The sequence below is a fragment of the Phalacrocorax aristotelis genome, chromosome 3 (assembly GCF_949628215.1).
Source record: "Phalacrocorax aristotelis chromosome 3, bGulAri2.1, whole genome shotgun sequence".
NCBI classification, from domain to species: domain Eukaryota; kingdom Metazoa; phylum Chordata; class Aves; order Suliformes; family Phalacrocoracidae; genus Phalacrocorax; species Phalacrocorax aristotelis.
In genome coordinates, this window is record NC_134278.1 from 32,738,059 (window position 1) to 32,758,580 (window position 20,522).

Consider the following 20,522-nt stretch of genomic DNA (forward strand, 5'->3'; position numbering starts at 1 on the left):
ATTTCTCTCTTTTCTGCTTCTTGGTGTATTCGCCTTGGCTCTTGCCTGGATCTGGGTCTAATCCTGTCTTCTGTGTAAAAGTAAGTGCTTTAGCTAAACTCTGAGATAGCTGGAAAACTGTGTTACTGCAAAGATAGAGGGATGTCATCCATCTCCTGCAGATGCTTCAGCTCATATCATCAGGTTTTTTCAGTACTTCCCAGATACAAAGGAGATGAGACGATGTATAGACCATGTTTTCTCTGGAGTGTACCAGTAACTGTTTGCAGGTGAACAAGAGTGCAGGTGGTTGGGATTTCCAAGCTGTTTATGGTAACAGAGATGTTTTGCCAGTCGTGGCTTTGCTTCTTACATTGCAGGAGGCAGAGAGAAAAGATGCGGTTTTGGCTCATGACAGAAGTTTGTAAACAGTAAGGTTTTCTTTGTTCCCAATTTTCATGTCAATAGACGTTCAAGACTATTCATTAATGTGAACAGTGCTGTCCATAAATATGTATGGTGGCAGTCCCTAATGGCAAGGTCCTCAAATCATATAAATCAGTGTAATTCCTTTGATTTATGTGGACTGGCATAATCCTGTTTAGTTGAAGATCTCGGCCAGAGTACAGGAAGTGTATGTGTTAGCCAGGGGAGGTTGTAGTAGTTTCTAACTCTTACTGCTTTCATATGGATGTGGAGTGTTTTGAAGTTGACAGGGTCCAAATAAAGTATTTTTAGTTTTCTATTTGCAGTGTCAATATCTCGGTAAGTGGAACAACGTCCTTGGTTTAGGGGTCATGTTTCATTATTGCTTCGTAGGAAATGAAGACTCAGTTTGGATCTGGACTTCTGAGCAATACCGAAACTTTGAGGGACAGAAATGTTTCTTTAAAGGATGAACTGATTGTGCGTGCAAAGTGTTATGAAATCAAAATGTTTAGCTAATTCAGAACTTATATTCATTGAAATTAATAAGACTTTATATTCATGTAACAGAGCTGAATCCAGATATTTCGGGCATGTAAAATGAAGTAAAACAAAAACACTTTAAGAATTTTGTAGCTTGAAAGAGCAATGAGAAATACAGTTCTCTTCAAATCAAAAAAGATAATGCCCTTCACTAGGAACAGGGCTTTTACAAAGGGTCTTTCAACTGAGGATCTTGCAACTCTGCTTGAAACACTGAATTAGGGCTCAACACTGAAGCATGTATCAAATGAACAGTCTGAAGGGGAAGGGAGCGCTCCCATGATTTGTCAGTCTAGGACTGGGCTCTTACGCCTCGCCCTGCGAGGTAACCGGCTTTGCTTTTTGTAATTTAGAGAATGAGCGAGCGAGAAGGGTGACTTGCCTAAAGTTACTCCACAAGTCTGTGGCAAAGCTGTGGAATAAAACACCCTAGCAGGCATATACGTAAGCTGCAATTTCATCTTTCTCCTGTGATTCCAAGTTGGGAAGAACAACAACTGTTTTGAAATTTAAACCAGAAAGATAGTCATGTCTTCCCATGTGATTTGTTGGTTATCCTGGCTAGTAATCTTGGTTGAAATGAGGAAACAGTTTTCAAAATCGGGGGGAGGGGGGGGGGGGGAACAAAAAGCTAACCCCGTGAATTTTCCGTCCTGAAGACCAGTTGGGCTAAATTGATGTTACACTAATTAATTTTCATATAATGGTCCACCACCTTCCTTTTCCCCGTCAGAATGATTCTACTAGAAAAAGATAAAATATGTCGTGGATATATCGAAATTAGACATGTTTAATTAAAGCCCTACTCTCTCTGTCTTCTGTGTATCTATTTCTAGTCATTTTACGTTTCTCCGTCCTATCTGGTTTACATCTTCAAAATGCAATACGGAACGCTGCCACAGCACACTTGGAGAACCTGGCAGAAGTGCAGTTTTACACATTGAGACGAGAGCCAGTGGCAGCGCTCAGTCTCACCATTTCATCACAGACAGATGATATCACAGTGCAAGAACATTCAGGTTTGTAAATGATAGATTTTAAAAGGCAAAACAATTGTCAGTGACCTGCTGTGCTTTGCAGCATCAGTGCCATAAACAGGCACTCTCTTGGTTACTTGGGCAGCCGGTTTTTAAATTTATGATAAAGTATATAAAATTAATGATGTGTACTTACGCTTAAGTGATAACAGCTAGTTTCTGCCGGTGTGCTAATGTACATAATTGGTTCTTTACAACTAGAAACCAGATAGTCTTTCATTCATGCCTTTGTACTGTTTAGTTTATGGAACCGGGTTTTTTTTTGGGGGGAAGGGGAGAGAGGGAAAAAAAAATACTTACATTAGTACTGGACTTGGGATATACAAGTATGATTATGTAAAATCTGTGTCCGGGTGGCTGTTTGTCCTTTCTTGCAGAGTATTCTGTGCTCACTGAGTGGGAGGGTCACACTGTGTGAGACTAATAAGGACAGAGCTGCATCCCCCTCTACCACTCTTTGGAGACTCACTCCAGCAACTCCTCGGTACTACGGCAGCTCTGTACAGGCATTTTCCGTGCTTCTGGGGGACATACTAAAATTAAAATTAAAGGTAAGCGACTCATTATTCGTAGTCAGTTGTCCAAACATTTCTGTCTCACACCCACCCACCTCCCAATATTTCTGGCTTGTTTTGTGGTGGGTTGGGTTTTGTTTTTTCTTTTTTTCCAAAATTGCCATTTAAGTTTATCACTGATTTTGCCAGTAGTAACTGTTCCCTATAACCGTAATGTACCCAGTAAGCTTTTAATGTACTGGAATCAGTCTGTGCTATGGGATCCGCTCATGATTGCGTAAATACATTGTATGTTTGTGGGTGACTATAGATGTATGCCACGAGGTGCTAATGAGAACAGTCCTACTGAATTTGCAGTAATTTACAAACCCGATTAAACTGCTGCAAATTGCCTCGCTGCTGAGCGCCCTTATTGATTGCACGCATATATTAATATTTAAAAGAACTATCTGTTGGTGCGTATCGGTCTAATCAGCACGCGTGTCGGCTGCTCGAACCGCTCCCGTGGGCGGCGGCGCGGGTGGGAGGCGCGGTAGGGGCGCCCCGGGCCGGGGGCGCCGCGGGGTTTAGCCGCCCCCGGCGAACGCCCGGGTGGAGGCGCGCGTCCGCGGCCGGTGCCGCCGAGCGCCGGTGCCGCCAAGCCCCGCCGGCTGCGGGCGGGCGAGCGGCGCCTTCGCCCCGCGGCGCCCCTCACCTGTTCGCCCGGCGCAGGTGCCCCCACGGGTTGCGCCGGCCCGGCCCGGCCCCTCCGAGGGCCCGGCGGCAGAGGGCAACCTCGCCCCGGTGGGCGCTCGGTCCCGCCGGGCTCCTGGCCCCGCTCCGCCCCGGGGCTGCGAAGGAAGCGGCGGCGGGGCGCCTGCCCACCCTCGACTCGCTGGGGGCCGGCCAGCCGCTCCCGGCGCCGCAGGCAGGTTCCGGAGAGACGGGCCGGCCGAGCCCGGGGCGGGGGTCCGGGGGCGCGGGGCCGGGGCAGCGGGGCGGGGGCGCTGCCCGGGCCGGCGCCTCGCCGCTCCCCGCCCGGTGTGTGACACCCTCCCTGCAGCAAAGCCAGCTCCGTCCAAGAGGAACTAAGGCGCCGGTACCGCCGCGTTACAGGCCGAGGTGGCGAGGGCTCGGGCCGCTCCCGCCCCGCGGGCGCCGGTTGCGGGAGGGAGCGGAGCCTCCCGGAGCAGCTGGCGGAGGGGACCCAAGCCCGGAGGTGGGGTGGCGGCGTTAGCGGCTTCACTGGCAAGAGCCCTTCAGAAGATGAGACCTCTGCCAGTGAATTACTGACGCCTGCTTGTAGAGCAGGTGCAGGAAATTAAATGATAACGTTATTTGGATGCGTATTCACTTTACCGCTGCTGGGGAGGCTGGAAAAGTTAATGATGGTGTAGTTGCTGTTGGTAGATGAGACTGACAGAATAGCTCTGATGATGAATAAGGTGCCTTGAGAAAATAATTATAAAAATTGCATCCTAGGTATGTGATTTGTTTTCTTACAGAAAATGCGATTAGAAAAAATAGTTGTTGTTTTCCGTGTTTCATGTGAATTCATGTGTATCTGTGCGTTGCAGTCGGCTTGGAAGAAAAGCTGGTACTGTCTTTAGAAGACAAAAGATATGTTGTTGAAGCCAGACCGCGTTTTTGTGAGATTTAAACTGTAAACTCAATACAGGCTGCTCTAGGTATTTGCATATTTTGCAAGGCAGAGAAATATCATATTTTGGTTTCTTTTGCACTTAAACTGAAACAGTTGTGTGTTGTCTGTGTTCAATTTGAAGACTACTTCAGCAGGCGCTGGCAGTGTTGTGACACCAAACAGTTTAGCTAATGTATTTCAGATTGAAAACCTGGGAGAAAAATAGTCATTACTGATAAAAAGAAAATTTAGTGCCTTTACAACTAATATCTCTGAGTTAATATTTCTAAAGTGTTACTTCTGAGTTTAATAAAAACTTAAGGCATATATTTGACATTTGTTTCTAAATTTATATGAGTCTCTTTTTGTAGTTCCTTGCAACTGATAAATGATACACTTTGCGTGGGACTAGCAACTTCCTCTTTTCTTTACAGTTAAGAAACTCTTGTTTGTAGTTTTCTGATGGGGTGAGGGGAAAAGAATAAGAAGAGATTGTTCTAAATATGATTATTTTCTGTTTCAGATTTGCAGCTGATTGTTCACATGTGTCCAGGGGGAGATGAAGTACACTGGATCCTGCATAGTTTGGCTTTGTATGGCAGTCTTCTTCCTCCTTCCTGTTTCTACTTCTGTGGCTGTCAGTGACCAGACAGGTACTTCCATTTTTCTTGCCCATCACAGACCAAAGGCATGAGTCTCAGTACTGAACAAATTTGAACAAATAATGACAGTGCGTGGAAAACGAGCAGTATGAGCAGACAAAATTATACAAGGCTTCTTTTTTTAAATCTCTTTTTTAAAAAGGCTAAGTTTGAAGCAGTTCCAAAGCAGCCTTTCTGTTTCCTGTGCTTGGAAGATTCATGTTTGGAAGCACTTGTAGTTCCTGGGAGTTCTGTTCTGTACTTTTTTCAACTTAGCATACAAACCAGAATTCTGAATCAGAGTTTGCAAAACTTTTTTGACCAAAATCATGTGGCTTTGTTTGAGCACGTCAGTCATCACATTGACCTAAACAGCCTAATGCTCATGTTAACCTCACCTAAACTTAATCCCCAGACCAGGTCATGTGTTTCACGTACGTAGAGTTAGACAAAACCTTGTGCCTGCGAAGAAAGGAATATAGTCATGTTGTTTAGCTTAAAAGCTGTTACCCGTCTTCTGCAAAGTTTCTCATGCTTCTGTTTTCTTCTCACTGTCCACATGTTATCTAGATCTCTCACTTGAAATCTACACTGACTCTCCAGAGTGTGGTAAATTCTGTCTTAAAGGCACATCACATGTGCTTGTAGAATAAGGAATTATCAGTTTTCTACACTTGCTCAGCCTCAGCACATACCTCCACTGTCTAGAATTTTCCCACAATTATTAGCAACGAGAACATGCTCGTTACTATTTAACTTGGGGGGGGAAATAGTTCTCTTTCATTATTTTTTTAGCAAATAAAATTTATTTTTAGTAATGCTGTTTTTCCAGAAACCTGATGAAAGATAATAGAAGCTATAAATATACAAGAACTTCGAATCTCTGTAACACATTTGAAACTCAGGCCCAAGAAATTTAAACAGACAGTGACTTGGATAATAATCCTTTTGTTACTCCAGGAAACAAAACCTGTAATATTTAATGAGTAGTGTAATGTCTGGGCTCCAACGTAAGAGTAATGTATTGTAAAGAGTCTGAATTTCAAAGACTTTTTTGCCTGATATTTTACAGCAGCAAGGCTAAGTGCCCTACTGATGAATTATTCTTAACCCCCGTGAGAGAGTGAGCCTACATCATATCTGTGCAATCATTCCCTTCAGCTGTCTGAAAGAAGCAAAATAGGTTGTCTTCTCTGTCATTTCTAGCTGGTGGATTGTAGAAGAGAAGTTTTAAAAGTGCTAAGAGAGTGTGAGTGCAGAAGGTTCCCTAATAATATAAATGAAACTTGAAAAATTTTAAAAGAAAATGCCAGGGAACATTGTCTCTTTTATATTCTTTTTTTTTTTTTCCTAATGAAAAGGTGTCTTAGTAGAAGGCAGACTAGTCATAGAAGATGTGACAGATTCACCAAACTGCTAATGAATAGTATATCTGAACTGTACGTTACATTGTATTAGAAGTTTGTGGCTAGGCAGCCAGCAGGGAAGTTGCAGTTTTCCTATACCTGATTGGCACAGATGGATCCAATGTGAGTCAAATTGAACCGCTGGGAAGAAGAGGAGAGACTGAACATCTCCTGAGAATAACTGATGGTGTGCAACTGAGAGGCGCTTCTGCCATTTGAGGTGATACAGGCAGATGGTGAGGAATAACGAGTAGATAGCTGCCAGCTTGAGCAGCTCTGCCGACAGCAGGGAATAGGCGCAGTGAAGCCTCAAGTTGGTAACAGGAAAGAGACTCTTCTAGAGACTGAAGCGATGGTTACTGTCCAAAAAAAGAAACAGAAATTATAGACGAGAAAGCAGGATCTGAGAAAGAACAGGTCCTGTGACAGTGCAGCAGTAAGGGGTACAGCCTTTTGCTCATCTGCCCTGTTTAGCTGAACCAAGTATTCTGTGTTGCAAAGTTGTCTCATTCTAGTTTGATAATTTGTATGCATGGGAATTTGGTAAAAATGGAAAATGTGCCCATTTCAAGAAGAAATACCTAACCTCTTCTATGCGTTCTCTCGTTCTCTCGTTCTCTCGTTCTCTCGTTCTCTCGTTCTCTCGTTCTCTCGTTCTCTCGTTCTCTCGTTCTCTCGTTCTCTCGTTCTCTCGTTCTCTCGTTCTCTCTCGAGCCTTTGTTCCCTACCATGTACCAGTTCAGTTTGGATCAGCATCTGTCCTTCAGATCTGCCTAGGCAATCCTTTTGGTTTTCTTCTTTCAGCAACATACGCATAGCATTTATTTCTCACTGTGCTAATACGAAAGCTTTTCCAGCAAACCCCATTTAGATTGGATCTTGCATTGTTGCATTTACATCCTGAAATTTCTCACCTGACCTGCTTGAGTCTAAAGGAATGGCCATCAATTAAAATTGATTTGAAGGGGTGGCAAGGGGAAGAATCGTGTTAGGGGGAAGGAAATCTCTTGTGCAAGAGAAAGGATTAACTTGTGTGCATATGTAGGGGAGAGCTTTCTGAACTGGCATTCTGAATATACTTTGGGACTTACTCATTGGGTCAACATTGTAATAAATACCAGTACTAGAAAAAAATGTCACAGTGTGACAGAGTATGCTGGATCTTCTTGGACCAGTCTTCCTTAGGCTCTGAACCTGTGCCAGTAACCGTTAGATTCACATCAAGGATTTCTTTTGAATTCTCACTTGTCCAGAAGTTTTGATGTGCTAATGGTTCATCAGAAGGAAGCACTCACTTCTAATGACAAAATATAGCAAATCTGAGGGACAGGGTCAGGAATTTTTCCACAACCATGTTTTTGATCTGACTTCAGGAATATTTTCTTCATGTTGTCAACTTACATTTCTTTTTTTTATTATTGGGAACATTTGGTTTTGGAGCGTGGACACAAGTTCTTTCTGTAATGGCACATGAAATTCTAATTTGGTCATTCCTGAATGCTTCATATTAAGAATATTAATACTTTGTCTCATTCCCAGATCATTGCTGCTTTTTCAACTTTCTTTTACAATTACTGTTTTTCAAAGTCACTTGCTAACCCATGAAAATTGTAGTATAAACAAAGTCTTGGGACTGTCAGGCATGGTGAATTTCCATTGCCTTTTGACGTGGAATGTGTTGTGAAAAGTGTTGGCTCTAGATCATAATTTTAGACAGGCACTTTAACCCAAATACAGTTAGTGGTTTCAAGTGTGCAAATCAGGTCAGCTTTTTGGTTTTCATGTTTTAGTAAGGCTAGATACTTCTCAGAATCAAGATAATGGCTCTACAGTAACTCTCACATACAATGTATTCATATTCTTAATATTCTGAATATTTAAGGTTGGGTCTACAAACTACTGTTAGCATTGCCATGTTGAAGTGACCCTGCCACCCTTGGATTCCTTAACTTGTAATTACTCTCCAAGAAGAATTAGTATTTAAATAAGGGGCTTTAAGCACCTATAAGATATATATGTGTATATTTATAAAAGATGTATATTTATATATACACACCTATCAGTACCTAAGAGAGATCCCAGACCACAAAGGGGAACATTCTCAGCTACACACATTCTCCCAGTGTGAAGCCTGTAAAGTAGATCAGCCTATTTTTTTAATGGAAAGATAGAGAAATAAAAAAGCATCTACTCCTACAGCCAAGATATTGATCTGGGATATCATAGCATCATAGAAAGGTTTAGGATGGAAGGGACCTACAAAGATCATCTAGTCCAACCCCCCTGCAGTGAGGAGGGACATCTTCAACTAGATCAGGTTGCTCAGAGCCCAGTCCAATCTGATCTTGAATGTTTCCAGGGATGGGGCATCTACCACTTCTCTGGGCAACCTGTGCCAGTGTTTCACCATCCTCACTGTAAAAAATGTCTTCCTTATATCCAGTCTGAATCTATGATCTTTTAGTTTAAAAGCATTACCCCTTGTCCTATCACTACAGGCCTTGCTAAAAAGTCTGCCCCATCTTTCTTATAGTCCCCCCCCCCTTTAAGTACTGAAAGGCTGCAGTAGGGTGTCCCCAAAACCTTCCCTTCTCCAGGCTGAACAACCCCAACTCTCCTTTCCTCATAGGAGAGCTGTTCCAGTCCCCTGCTCATCTTTGTGGCCCTCCTCTGGACCCACTCCAACAGATCTAGGTCTTTCCTGTGTTGAGGTCTCCAGAGCTGGACACAGAACTCCAGGCGGGGTCTCACCAGAGTGGAGTAGAGGGGCAGAATCACCTCTCTGGACCTGCTGGCCACGCTTCTTTTGATGCAGCCCAGGATACGGGTGGCTTTCTGGGCTGTTAGCGCACATTGCTGGGTCATGTGCAGCTCTTCATCCACCAGTACCCCCAAATCCTTCTCCACAGGGCTGCTTTCAATTCTTTCATCCCCCAGCCTGTATTGATACTGGGGATTGCCCCAGCCCATGTGCAGGACCTTGCACTTGGCCTTGTTGAACCTCATGAGGTTCACATGGGCCCACTTCTCAAGCCTGCCCAATTCCCTCTAGATGGCATCACATCCCTTAGGTGTGTCAAATGCACCGCTCGGGTTAGTGTCCACAACTTTTCTGAGGGTGCACTTGATCCCACTTTCTGTGTCATTTATGAAGATATTAAACAGTACTGGTCCCAATATGGACTCCTGGGGGACACTGCTTGCCACCAAACTCCATCTGGACATTAAACCATTTATGACTACCCTGTGGATGTGACCATCGAACCAATTCCTCATCCACCAAACAGTCCACCCATCAAATCCATATCTTTTCCATTTAGAGAGAAGGATGTTATGGGGACCATGTCAAAGTCCTTACAGAAGTCCAGATACATGACATCCATAGCTCTTCCCTTGTAGTCACTCCATTACAGGAGGCTACTAGGTTGGTCAGGCAAGACTTGGCCTTGGTGAAGCCATGCTGGCTGTCTCAAATAATATGAAGTCCTGTTTTTCACTGCCTACTCTTCTTCAAGGGTGAATCCAGTTCTCCAGGGTCTAGCATGAACATCCTAGTACTTGAACTCCATTGGTATGGATTTCTTAATCCTGCCCACCAAAGCTTTTATGTTATTTCCATAACTGTCTAAATAATCACCAGACTTGGAGTTGACTTCTTTCCTATATCAGCAAAGTCATAGATTCTCAGTCTCCTTCATTCCTTACCCCACCCTTGTCTTAACTAACATATATATTGTAATTTAGTATGATGAGGCTTACAGAGTAAAAAAAGGAAACAGAAAAATTGCATCTGATTTTTGGTACCTCTATACATGAGGCTACAGGTATGTAGGAAATCTGAGTTCTTGACTCTGAAAGCAGGCCAGGTGGGTCTGCTTATCTTCAGTACAAATACCTCAGGGTGGTCTTGTGGGATGTGATTGCTGAAGCTTGCCGGTATGTCGCACGCTCTGAAGATGTTCCCTATGTCTATCTATTTATGAAGCCTGCTCCCATAAGAGTGTAAGACAAATCTTACCTAGTATGGGTTTCTGCCTGAAGCTTGAGTCTGACATAGGATGTGGGTATGTTAGGTGGGATTTTGCTGTTTGGCCCGTCATGCTTGTTGATGGAAACTTTGGTGCTCTTGCAATGTGCATGTTGGTGGTGTTAGATGGCAGCTGAAAACCTCGCCTCAAACATAAAGTTTAATTATAAAGTATCAGATAGGTACTTGTAACCTGCAATGGCTAGATTCACTTTACACTTGATCTGGAGGAGCCAAGAGTGCTTATTGGAAGTTAACAGCTCCCCGTCAGGAAGTGCAGTGCACACAAGAGATGTCTGTAAGAGTGAGACTGAAACATGCACCAGAGTCTCCTCTGTCCTCGTTTGCACGGAAAGGAAAACTGGGCATGAGGCCTAGTTGGAAGCTGCAGTGCGCTTCAACAGGTGCCCTAATCATTCCAGGAATTCAGAACATGTCACTGCATGTTGCAGCAGATAGGTCTAGATGCAACGCCTTTATTTGCTTGCATAATGGTATTAGAAAATAAACAAATCTTACTAGCATCTTATTGGAGAGACAGAAGATCAGTGATCTGTGATATGTCTGCTTGATCTGAATAAATACATTTCTAAAGATTAAGGTCTGTAATTTGTCCTATGGATAGGTGATATAATTAATTTGTAGGTATGTTAACTTGAGCTTTGACATCACCATTTTAATATGTTGACTTCAATCCAGACAGACACAGTTTTATCACATGGAGAACAATCTAGTGTATAAAAGTAAGCTTGTTCTTTTTAATGCTTCATTAGTTTTATAGTAATGTATTCTAATAGGGCAGTTAGGTGCATGGTTTCCATGCCTGGCTTAGCAGTAAGGGTTTGTCTTGTTCTTTTTCTTTCCTGAATGTCTTCATGTGGATCTTCTAATTCAGCCACGCACAGGATGAATGGGTAAACTGTCTGTTTTGTCTCAGGCCAAAGAAAATTTGAAGATCCGCCATCTGTACTAAAAATCTTGGAAGAAGATAGTAACTTTTTGACGATACAAACTGTAGAAAGAATTTTCATCAGTCTGTAACAATGAAGGTTGTCAGTCTTGGCATGGAGAGGTTTTGGTTTTAATATTTTAGAGTTTTGCCTTAGCTCTCTGACAAAAAGAATAACATTGTGCTAAAGGAGTGCATCAGACCTTTCAGTTCCTCTGGGGATATGGAATACCACTGAAAAGCTAACTCTTAACAGTCACACCATAGACAGGCCATTTACGCCACTGATAAAAATAGGTCACCATCCAGTCTGTGGCATGTGAGGAATCGTTGCTATCATCTGGGTAACACAGAAATTAAGGCTTGAGTATGTGAACTTGGAAGAAAGTGGCTGGGGGGAATAAGCTAAAACACCCTAGTCTTTTGCCACTCAGCCCTCATGTAAGCCAATGCTGGGGGGAAAAAAAAAACCAAACAAATCAGTTGTGTCCTAGGTTCTCTAGAGCTTACTACAGCAGTTCAAGGTAAAATCTGCAATAAGTAATATCTGGCTGCTCTTATAATAAGTACTGTAAAGTAATTTAACCAAGAAGGGAGTCTGCCCTGTAGCCTTGAGATAGAGATACAGCGTTCTCTCTTTCTCTCCCTCTCTCTCTCTCTCTCTAAATATATATATAAACCCTTGGTTAGAAAACACATAGAGTTCAGGAAAGCCTCTGTCAGTGTGTGTGTGACATCCTATTGAGGCTTCAGCCATAATAGGCTTCCCTTACACCAACATATTTCTTACAGCTGTATTGTGTAAATCTACCATAACCACATTCATTGTTTTAGAGTGGCTATACATAAAGGTCTATAATTTAATAATCTGTTTAAGTGATTGAAGGCTGAGGTTTGTAGATTTAAGGGTATCTAAGGTGAGACTGTTTCTGTCCCATAGTGTGTCTGTATGTATATCAAATGGTGTCTTGAAATTGCTATGGTAGTATTTAATTCCAGTGAACGCTTTTCACACTACATAAAAATCCCTGCAAACCAAGAATGATGAAAGAATTCATTTCATTTTCAGAGATTTCAGCATGAATATTCTGTACAGATCTGTGTCTTTTCTGGGGAAAGGGAATTTACAGGTTTTTAATGCATATGTTTCATCTCATTCGCCATGAAACTTTACATCTATCTATCTGTATAGGTAAATGCGTGTATATACACATATTTATGTATATATATGAAGAATGAAAGAATATATCCTCTTAGAGCCTTAGAAATAGATTAATTTATGGTGATGTTACTTGTAATTTTAGATTGCAATTTAGATGTAAAGGATATGGAGCTTGATGAATCTTACAAAAAAATATCTTCTACCTGGTCTGTTCTTTAAAAAATTGACATAGCTTTTGTTAACCGTGTTGCCAGGAGGTGTCTTTTAATCTCTAATGTGTAATTTAGTTTCACTTTTACTGGATGTTTTTGGTTAGCCATTCTTAATCCAGATCAAATACTGAAACACATTTAATAGAATTAAAGAATCTGAAGGAGAATATGCTTTCTACTTTATTCTAGAATGAATGACAGATTTCACATGCTTTAAGATTACAAATATAGCTATTTTGAATGCCAGCTTCCAGTCTAGATGCTCTTAGAAATCTTTAAATATAGATAATTTCCAGATTAATGGTAGGACATTCCTCCTTACTTTTTTCATTGAACTGACACTTGAGAAAGCTTCTCGACCTTCAGTGTTCAGCAGCTTCAGATACACCTTGGCCATCTTTTTAGTTACGTTTAGTGGCGATCTGTGCTTGATAAGCGCATGGGCCAAAATCTGCTTGTCATCTTCTGTTTGATAACTCTTCTTGGGGTTTAGCGGGGCTATTTGCAACATCTGTTAAAGAAAGAGCTCTATTTCTGACACATGCACATTTCTCTGTATTTGCTTCTTAAAAGTGTGCATTACTGTGTATAAATGCATGATTTCTTCTCTCTTTTTTTATACAAGTAAGATGCTGCATATTAGTAATACAGTGTTAGAGCTAAGTGTTCAGTAGATTTAACCTCAGTATTTACTATGTTCCAGATTTTAGAACATTCTGCTTTTTTGCCTAAATACTTTGGTTCAGACTTAATCCCCTGTAAAGCTACTTAATTTTCAACCATTTTTTCAAAATATAAGCATTGCTTACACTGTTTGTTATAAGATATTATATCCTTGTTAATCCACATTTTGAAATTATTGTTCACTGAAGTAACAATAGGTTATTGTCATGGTAATCAAGCATTTATGCTTTATTGTTTCATGTTCATTAATGGGGGGAAGAGATTTTCTAATAATACAGCTGGAAATAAAAAAAAAACACAAAACAACTTAGATGTTATTGCTTTGTAGAATATTGTAGATGGAAAGACCTTTGTAAGGATTTAGTGTTTTTCTTCTGGTTATATTGCTCATGTGAGCTGTAATAAACAGCTGAATTAAAATGTGATAACATTTGTATCTGCTTATATTATTAGACGTGGAGTATGAAATTTGAAAAATTATTGTTCTTATTTAGATTTTGTAATTTGGTTCATTGCTGTTTTTCATATCCTAAAGAAACAAAAAAAACCCCATTCCTGTTTAATATTGCTATCATTCTCAGGATAGTTTGTTCTGATTCATTTTTGTTTGTTAGAATTTTATGATAGATGCTAAACTGTATTCTCTTGAAGGTGCTGTGTGTCCTTTAATGAAAACAGTTGTCCATCATCTCAAACAAATCAACAGAGACAGTCATGATGTTTCAGGTAAGTAACTGCATTAATATGGGTATCCAAATCAATTGTCTGCTAGTGGATGTTACAGTAGTCTGACTGAAGTTGGCTTTAAAACTGAAAGGACAGTACAGAATGCCACCCCCATGCCCCAAAAGCTGCAGTTGTTTTTTAGAATCAGAAGGTGTTCTTCTTGGGACATATTGGTTTAAGTTCTGCAGCCACACTAATTTCCGTTGTTTTTTCCAAACATCCTTCATTCTTATCAGTTTGGATGGTAAAAGGAAATAACGACTGTGTTTCTCAGGTTGCAAAGTCACCTGCTGAGTGAATAGCATGTCAGTCTGTACTCTAGAAAGTCACTAAGCCTGCTAAAAGTCAGTATTTACCTCTGTTTTTTTTAAATTCCATTAAATCAACTAAATCATTGTATCTTATTTCACAGGGTTTGATCTGGCAGAAAGCTTTTCTTTGAGGCAAACATCTTGTGGAGGGGAAAAAATCTGCTTTAAACTGGGAAGTGCACCTCTCGTCAGAGACACAAAGTAAGAAAGATGCTACTTTCATCCTAAGTCTTTAAAAGACAGAGCTCAGACTAAATGCCACTAATGAACTGGAACACTGAGCAGTGTATCCAAAGGATGCCACAAAAAGACAAGTATGTCTGTTTTCAGGCATTTTCATCTGTAACAGGTTTTTTGGGGGGAAGCATTTTGACTCAGGTGTGGTTTTGTTCTGGTAGTTCGAAGTGTCTAGGTAGAATACCTTTTTCCAAAATCTTGATTCTGATACTGTTTATACATAAATATTTATAAAACAAAGGAAACAAAAAATTTTCATGGTATGACAAGAAGTGTTATACTGTCTTCTCTCGGTGATGATATTGGCTGTCCTCTCTCATTACTGCTGGCAGGATTAAAAAGAGATCGAGAGTCACTGGTTCCTTAAATGTTATATTTTCATTATTTTTTCCCCAGTGGAATTGGCATCTTGCCTTTGAGCAGCAACAGCATGGTGGGTACTTCAGTGTAGAGGGGAAACTAGGCAGCATACTATTCCAACACAGGGTGGGATGAAAGGCAGAAACTGCATGAAAAATCAAAAGGACTATGAAAGAGAGTAAGGCACAATGGGATTGGATGGATTTAAGTGTGCATGGGGACAAGGAAATGGCAAGAAGCAGTTAGGAATGTAGTTTCAAGTTCCCCATGCTCAGTGGAGAGAGAGGATCATCTCAGAACTTCTTGGTTGAGATGTGCTCTGAGTCATGGGACTGTGGTTTCTGTACAGCATGTTCCTGTGATGACGAGGGAAGCAACTGTATTCCCATGTCTTCAGGTTGGGTATTCTCTGTTGCAAGAGGTCTGGCTCCAGCTTGCCTAGGAAAAAATATACCCAGCCCTAGGATTTCCCCTTTGTATGGATCCTAGGCAGAGCAAAGAGGAGCTGTGGGTAGTGTGAGGCCACGGGAGAGGGAGAAGAGAGGAATCAGAGGCACGCAGACACAAAACAAGGCAATCTTTGTGAGAGGAGAATGGTTAAAGAAATAGGACCTAAGCTATTAGAACATTAGCTATTGAAGCAAAAATGACTAGGTAAAATTACTTGAGACAGAGTGTGCTCTATTTTTATTAGGGCCTTCCCAGTATTATCAAGATTACCTTTAGAAGAGGAACAAGTAACATGAGGTACCACTCATGTATGTCTTTACTAAAAATATTTGAAAGTTTGTCAGTAAGAAAACTTTTTTTTAATCCATTATCCATTTTTCAAATTTTTACAGATTTTTTTTGATGGACGGGAATTTGAGGGAAACATGAGACAATAGAAGAGTAGACAATCAAGGCAGTAACAAAAAATGTGGGGCAATTTTCCTTTAGGAGTAAGAAGCTAAGTAGTGCTTCATGTGCAGCAAAAAGCCTATTGCAAATTGACTTACTTAATTCTGAAACTGTTAGAAAATCAATGGCAAAATGGAGTGAGAGGAGCTAGAAATTGGAAAAGGGTGAATTATTTAAAATTCATGTTAATTTGAGGGAAAATTCATGATTCAAAAGGATTGATTCTGAGAATTCAGTGTTTTTGGAAAGGGTCTGACAGGTGATAGTGAGATTGAAAAATGTAAAGCTTTTTTCCTATCTTTTATTAGTAGGCCCGAATACTAAAGTCTGTGTTTTATTTTCTTCTTTTAAAAACAGTTTGTTAGTGAAGGCAGTGAAAATGAAGAGTTCACATCATGGCTGATAGCTGTGGCTTAGCAAAGCCTTAACTCTTAGCATTTGCAAGGAAAACACTCAAGACAGACATGTACTTGGTTTTTTGGGGGTTGGAGTTTTTTTACTTTATGGAATAGGAGAGAATATTTCCCCCCCCCCTATAATTTATCTGTTAAGCTTTTTGGAGGAAGGATGCATCTTGGCTAAAAATAGCTAGTTTCTCTTCATTTTCAGTGTGACTTGGGCAGGGGATAAAGAATTTGAGTAAAGGGTAAACCTGGAAAGCAGGAGGTTTTGCTTCTCACATTCCTCTCCGTCCCTGTCATTTTCTTCTGTGCATCCTCACTGAAGAAAAACTAAAGAGAAAACCTTTCCAGTTTCCCCTAAAAATATGCATATCTAATGGATTAAAGCTTTAGCTGGATGAAGCAACTGAGGTGGTTATTAATAAAATGTATAACAGTGTTAATGTATGAATATAGGTAGGCTGAAAATTAATATCACTTTATTGATGTTAATAAGGTACAAGATAATCTTTTCAGTCAGCTTGCGGTGGAAGCAAAGGGTACCTCTTACATGTATCTTCCCAAACAAAAAAAAGGGTTAAAAGTATTTTCAGTAACATTCAAGCATTGCAGAATTAAATCCTGGTTATTCATGGCAGTATTCCTCATGTTTTTTTAACCTTTCTTCACAGAGAAATGCATGTCATAATTAAGAATAGGGTTTTTTTTTAATTCAATATGTGGAATGTATAATAGCTTTCTGTTGTTGAGATAACACCAGACAAGATTTTTAAAAATTATTTATTTAAACTATTTTTGATACCTTTCTGAATTTCTGAGTTGCTTTTTAAAAATAAGGGCAGTGGGCAGTCAGGAGCACAAAGTCAGGTTTTGACATGGGAGGGTTACAGTGAAGTATAGTCAGGATCTCAGGTATCTGTCATAATAATCTTATTTACTTTATCTCAGTTATCAATGTACAATATCTTGTAATTTATTATTTGCATTTAAATCTCCTACATTACGTCAGATTGTGTAGTTTCAGACTCCATGTGTTACTAGATGCACAGAGGTTTTGGGGATCATTCTGCCTTAGAAAATATTTTAGTAGACGTGGTGTGCAGTAAGTAGCAGAACAGTGTTTGTTATCCATCCTGCAGGAAACCGAGAGTATCTGATTAAGCTGACGAGCAAGTATCAAGTAACTTGGCACATCTCCTCTTGCATTTCATTCATTCAGTTGTAGTGTGAGTAACAGAAAGCTATGCTGTGCCATTTTTCTTGTGTGATGCCATTTTGGTTTTTTTTCAATGGACCTGGAGTAGTGTTACATCTATTTATATGTTGTAAGTAATTTACAATGCAGTGTCAGCTTGGGAAATCGATTATGTGTATTTATACTGGATTTTAGTTACTTCTCTTATCTTCATCAGGTTTTGTGAGGGAGTTTTGTACATATTTTGTCTTGTGATAGGAGATGAATAGTTGTTCTTATGCTCCTTGTAAATGAGTGTTAAATATTAATGTAATTCTAATAATATTTTCAGGATTAAAGAGTGATTTTTAACTAAAATACTGTGAGTTACTTATTGCAATTCTTACGTGGACATTAATAGAAGTTATTCCTGACTGAAGTAGTATAATAGCCTTTGAATCCTAAAGAAATTCACAGTAAAATACCATTATGCAGACAATCTAATTATATAGTCATAATAATAGTAATTGTATAACGTTTTAACTTTATTTCAATAAATATGTTATGGAGTCATATTTTGTCCTCTAGAGTTTAACACATACTGCCTATGCAGTTTAATCCAGTTTGGCGTAGGGCTTGCTGACAAAAGCAGCACAGGGCTCTGTGCTGATAGCAACTCCTTTAGAACTGCCAGCAGCATTCAGCACTTCTGGACGTGAGGCCTTGTAGGCTAATCTTTATTCTTTAGTTGCTTTAGAGTAAATAGCACTATGATGAAATAATTTCACTGCCCTCTAAAGATGCATCAGATGTCTGTTGTTCCTCATTCTCACTTTTCTGGGTTGCTGGTGGGCCATTTTCTTCTCCTCTGAAAGTGCCAATAAAGGAGATAGTAAGTTGATTTCAGCTGAGTTTCAGAATGTTTTTGAAATGGATGTTTATGATTAGCACAGATGTTAATGGCACAGTCATGGCTTTCTTATTTTGTAGCTTGTTTGGCTTGACAAACGATATTAATCTACTGAGGAGGTTATCTTAGCAGGCTGTTAAACGATCTCAGAGTTACAGCAGCTGGGATCACTCGCATGACTTTTTTCAGGAATTCTTTCGCTTTCAGTGTAAAATACTGCAAAAGAGCTTGGATTTTGACTGTATTTGGACTACTAAGCTCCATCAGCAACATTGTCACTCACTGCTGCCTGAAGAGCTGTGGCTGTGGCTTGGGCCATGTTTCAGAGTGTGTTGCACTTCCTTGTGATGTCTAGTTACTGGATGCAGAAATACTGTTCCCACTTCTATCAGTATATTCCAGGCTGGAGGATTCTTTCTGCCAAGAACAGAAAGCAGTGATGAAGGAATATGTGTGTGGAGTTTTTCATTTCTTTTAATTGTTTAAATATTTGTTTTAATTCGTTTGTTAACCATTTTAACCACAAAAAATGCATAGGGAGTATAGAGTACAGCTGGCATCAAGCGAGGCAGTTTCTGTGCTCACTGTTAGAAGCCTTTTCATAGCCACCACTTAACTCCCCAAAGGCACTTATCTCTGGGTGGCTTTGCAGCCATTTGCTTTGCCGTATGTTCTCTGGGTATATCTGCTGAGTCTTCCTTCTTCTCCAAAATAATAAATACCGAGTTCCTTACATATGACTTCAGCTGTCAGTGAATGTCCACATGGGCATGATTTTTGATTGGTTTTGAACACGGCATGTCTTTTTGGCAGTGGGATCAGATTCAGCAGCCTTGACAAATACACTAAGAAGTAGTATATATATTTCATAAATACAGTATGGAATGGAAAGATGTGAAAGTCAGCAGTTTCCAAAAGATTTCATCGAAAACTTAAAATATCTACTGCAAGTGGGAATGAGGTGGCACCCCTGTTTGGGGGCAGTAGTTACAGTTACGCTAACCAGCTTTTATCTGCGCTTACACAAAGTCCTGCTAGCCTTTGGTCTATTAAATTAGACAGTTACATAAGAAAACACCTCTCCTTTCCTATGTCATGTATTTATTTGAGGTCATTTGAGCTGCTGGAGCCAACAATGCTAAGACTGAAATGCCTGGTATTTTGGTTGCAGGGTATTTTCAAGGAAAGGGCCTTGTCTCTGGAATTCGCTTCCTGAGTGTGGGAGCCTGAATTTAGTACAAATCCTGATACTTTCTTCAGGTCTTTCAAAAGATAGTTGATCAGAAGCTGCAGTCATAAAATCTGTCTCTTTCAGATTCTGGTTGAAAGGTACTGAAACTGAGTACTTTGTTTATTTCCAGAAACTTAAAAACTTTCTACATTTTATAAATTAAAAAGAAGGATAACACAGGGATTACTCTTGAAAAAGCAAATTGGAGCTGTACCTACCATGTAAATACCAATTATTTCATTTCATAACTAAGGAGAAAACTGGGGCCTTTTACCATGAAAAATGATAGGACAATGCTTCTTTTAAAGAATGAACACACGTGAATGTCTTTTTCTGCATATTTGGGCTTGTTTCTACCTGACAATTTACCAGAAATACGCTAAGATCTTTTTGCAAAACTTAAAATTCAGGCATTCATGGATTTTAATTGCTATATTAGCCTTGAATCATCCTAGAATTTAACATTCACTTTACTATGTGGAAAGAATTGGGAAATCAAAAGTAATGACAGAGGGGTAGCAGAGGGAAGAGGATATATAAAAATGTATAGTACATACATTGAAAGCAGACTGTGAGGGAACAGAGAACAGAAAAACTATTTTAATTATGCCACTGACTGTAGCAAATTGGAATTCTTTGATCTGTAGTATGTTCCCCCAACAGTAGGCCACTTAGTGTGGCAGCGTCATACCAGCTGAATTGGTAAGACAATACTGGACAAAGCAGAGTGTGCGGGAGACCAGCAGTGTTTGTATGGATCCCCCATATGCCTCAGTTCGGAATGAAACTCAAGGCAGGCAATAAGCAAATTACAGAAGCACTGGATGAACAAATAGTAAAGACAGTTTCCTTACTTAAAAAGCTTTCCTTACTTTGAAAAAACATGTATTTAAGTTCAGATTAGTGTTGGTTTTTTTCCTACTGCCTTTATTTTAAAGGAGAAATCTGTCCAGCCAAGATTTTTATTTGGAAGAAAATAAAATTAGCAGTTGACTTTCGCAGCACTCCTTTCCAGCTCTCAGCCTCATCTCAATTCCTCCACATCAGCCTCTCTGATCAGCAAGGCTGGT

At 40.2% G+C, this 20,522-nt stretch overlaps 1 protein-coding gene across 4 annotated transcripts in view; it reads left to right on the forward strand.

Moving 5' to 3' along the window:
- The first annotated feature begins 1,817 nt into the window (after nt 1-1,817).
- COL19A1 (collagen type XIX alpha 1 chain) overlaps nt 1,818-20,522 on the forward strand; it is a 209,722-nt gene continuing 191,017 nt past the window's right edge. For 2 of the 4 annotated variants that reach the window (XM_075087050.1, XM_075087053.1), the window contains exons 1-4: nt 2,447-2,536; nt 4,645-4,774; nt 13,854-13,928; nt 14,341-14,440. In XM_075087050.1, coding sequence (XP_074943151.1) covers nt 4,681-4,774; nt 13,854-13,928; nt 14,341-14,440 — 269 coding nt within the window. In that variant the 5' untranslated portion in view covers nt 2,447-2,536; nt 4,645-4,680. Of the gene's footprint in view, nt 1,968-2,362; nt 2,537-3,700; nt 3,791-4,644; nt 4,775-13,853; nt 13,929-14,340; nt 14,441-20,522 lie in introns of those variants that run through there. The other 2 variants (XM_075087052.1, XM_075087051.1) reach the window with 2 other exon arrangements.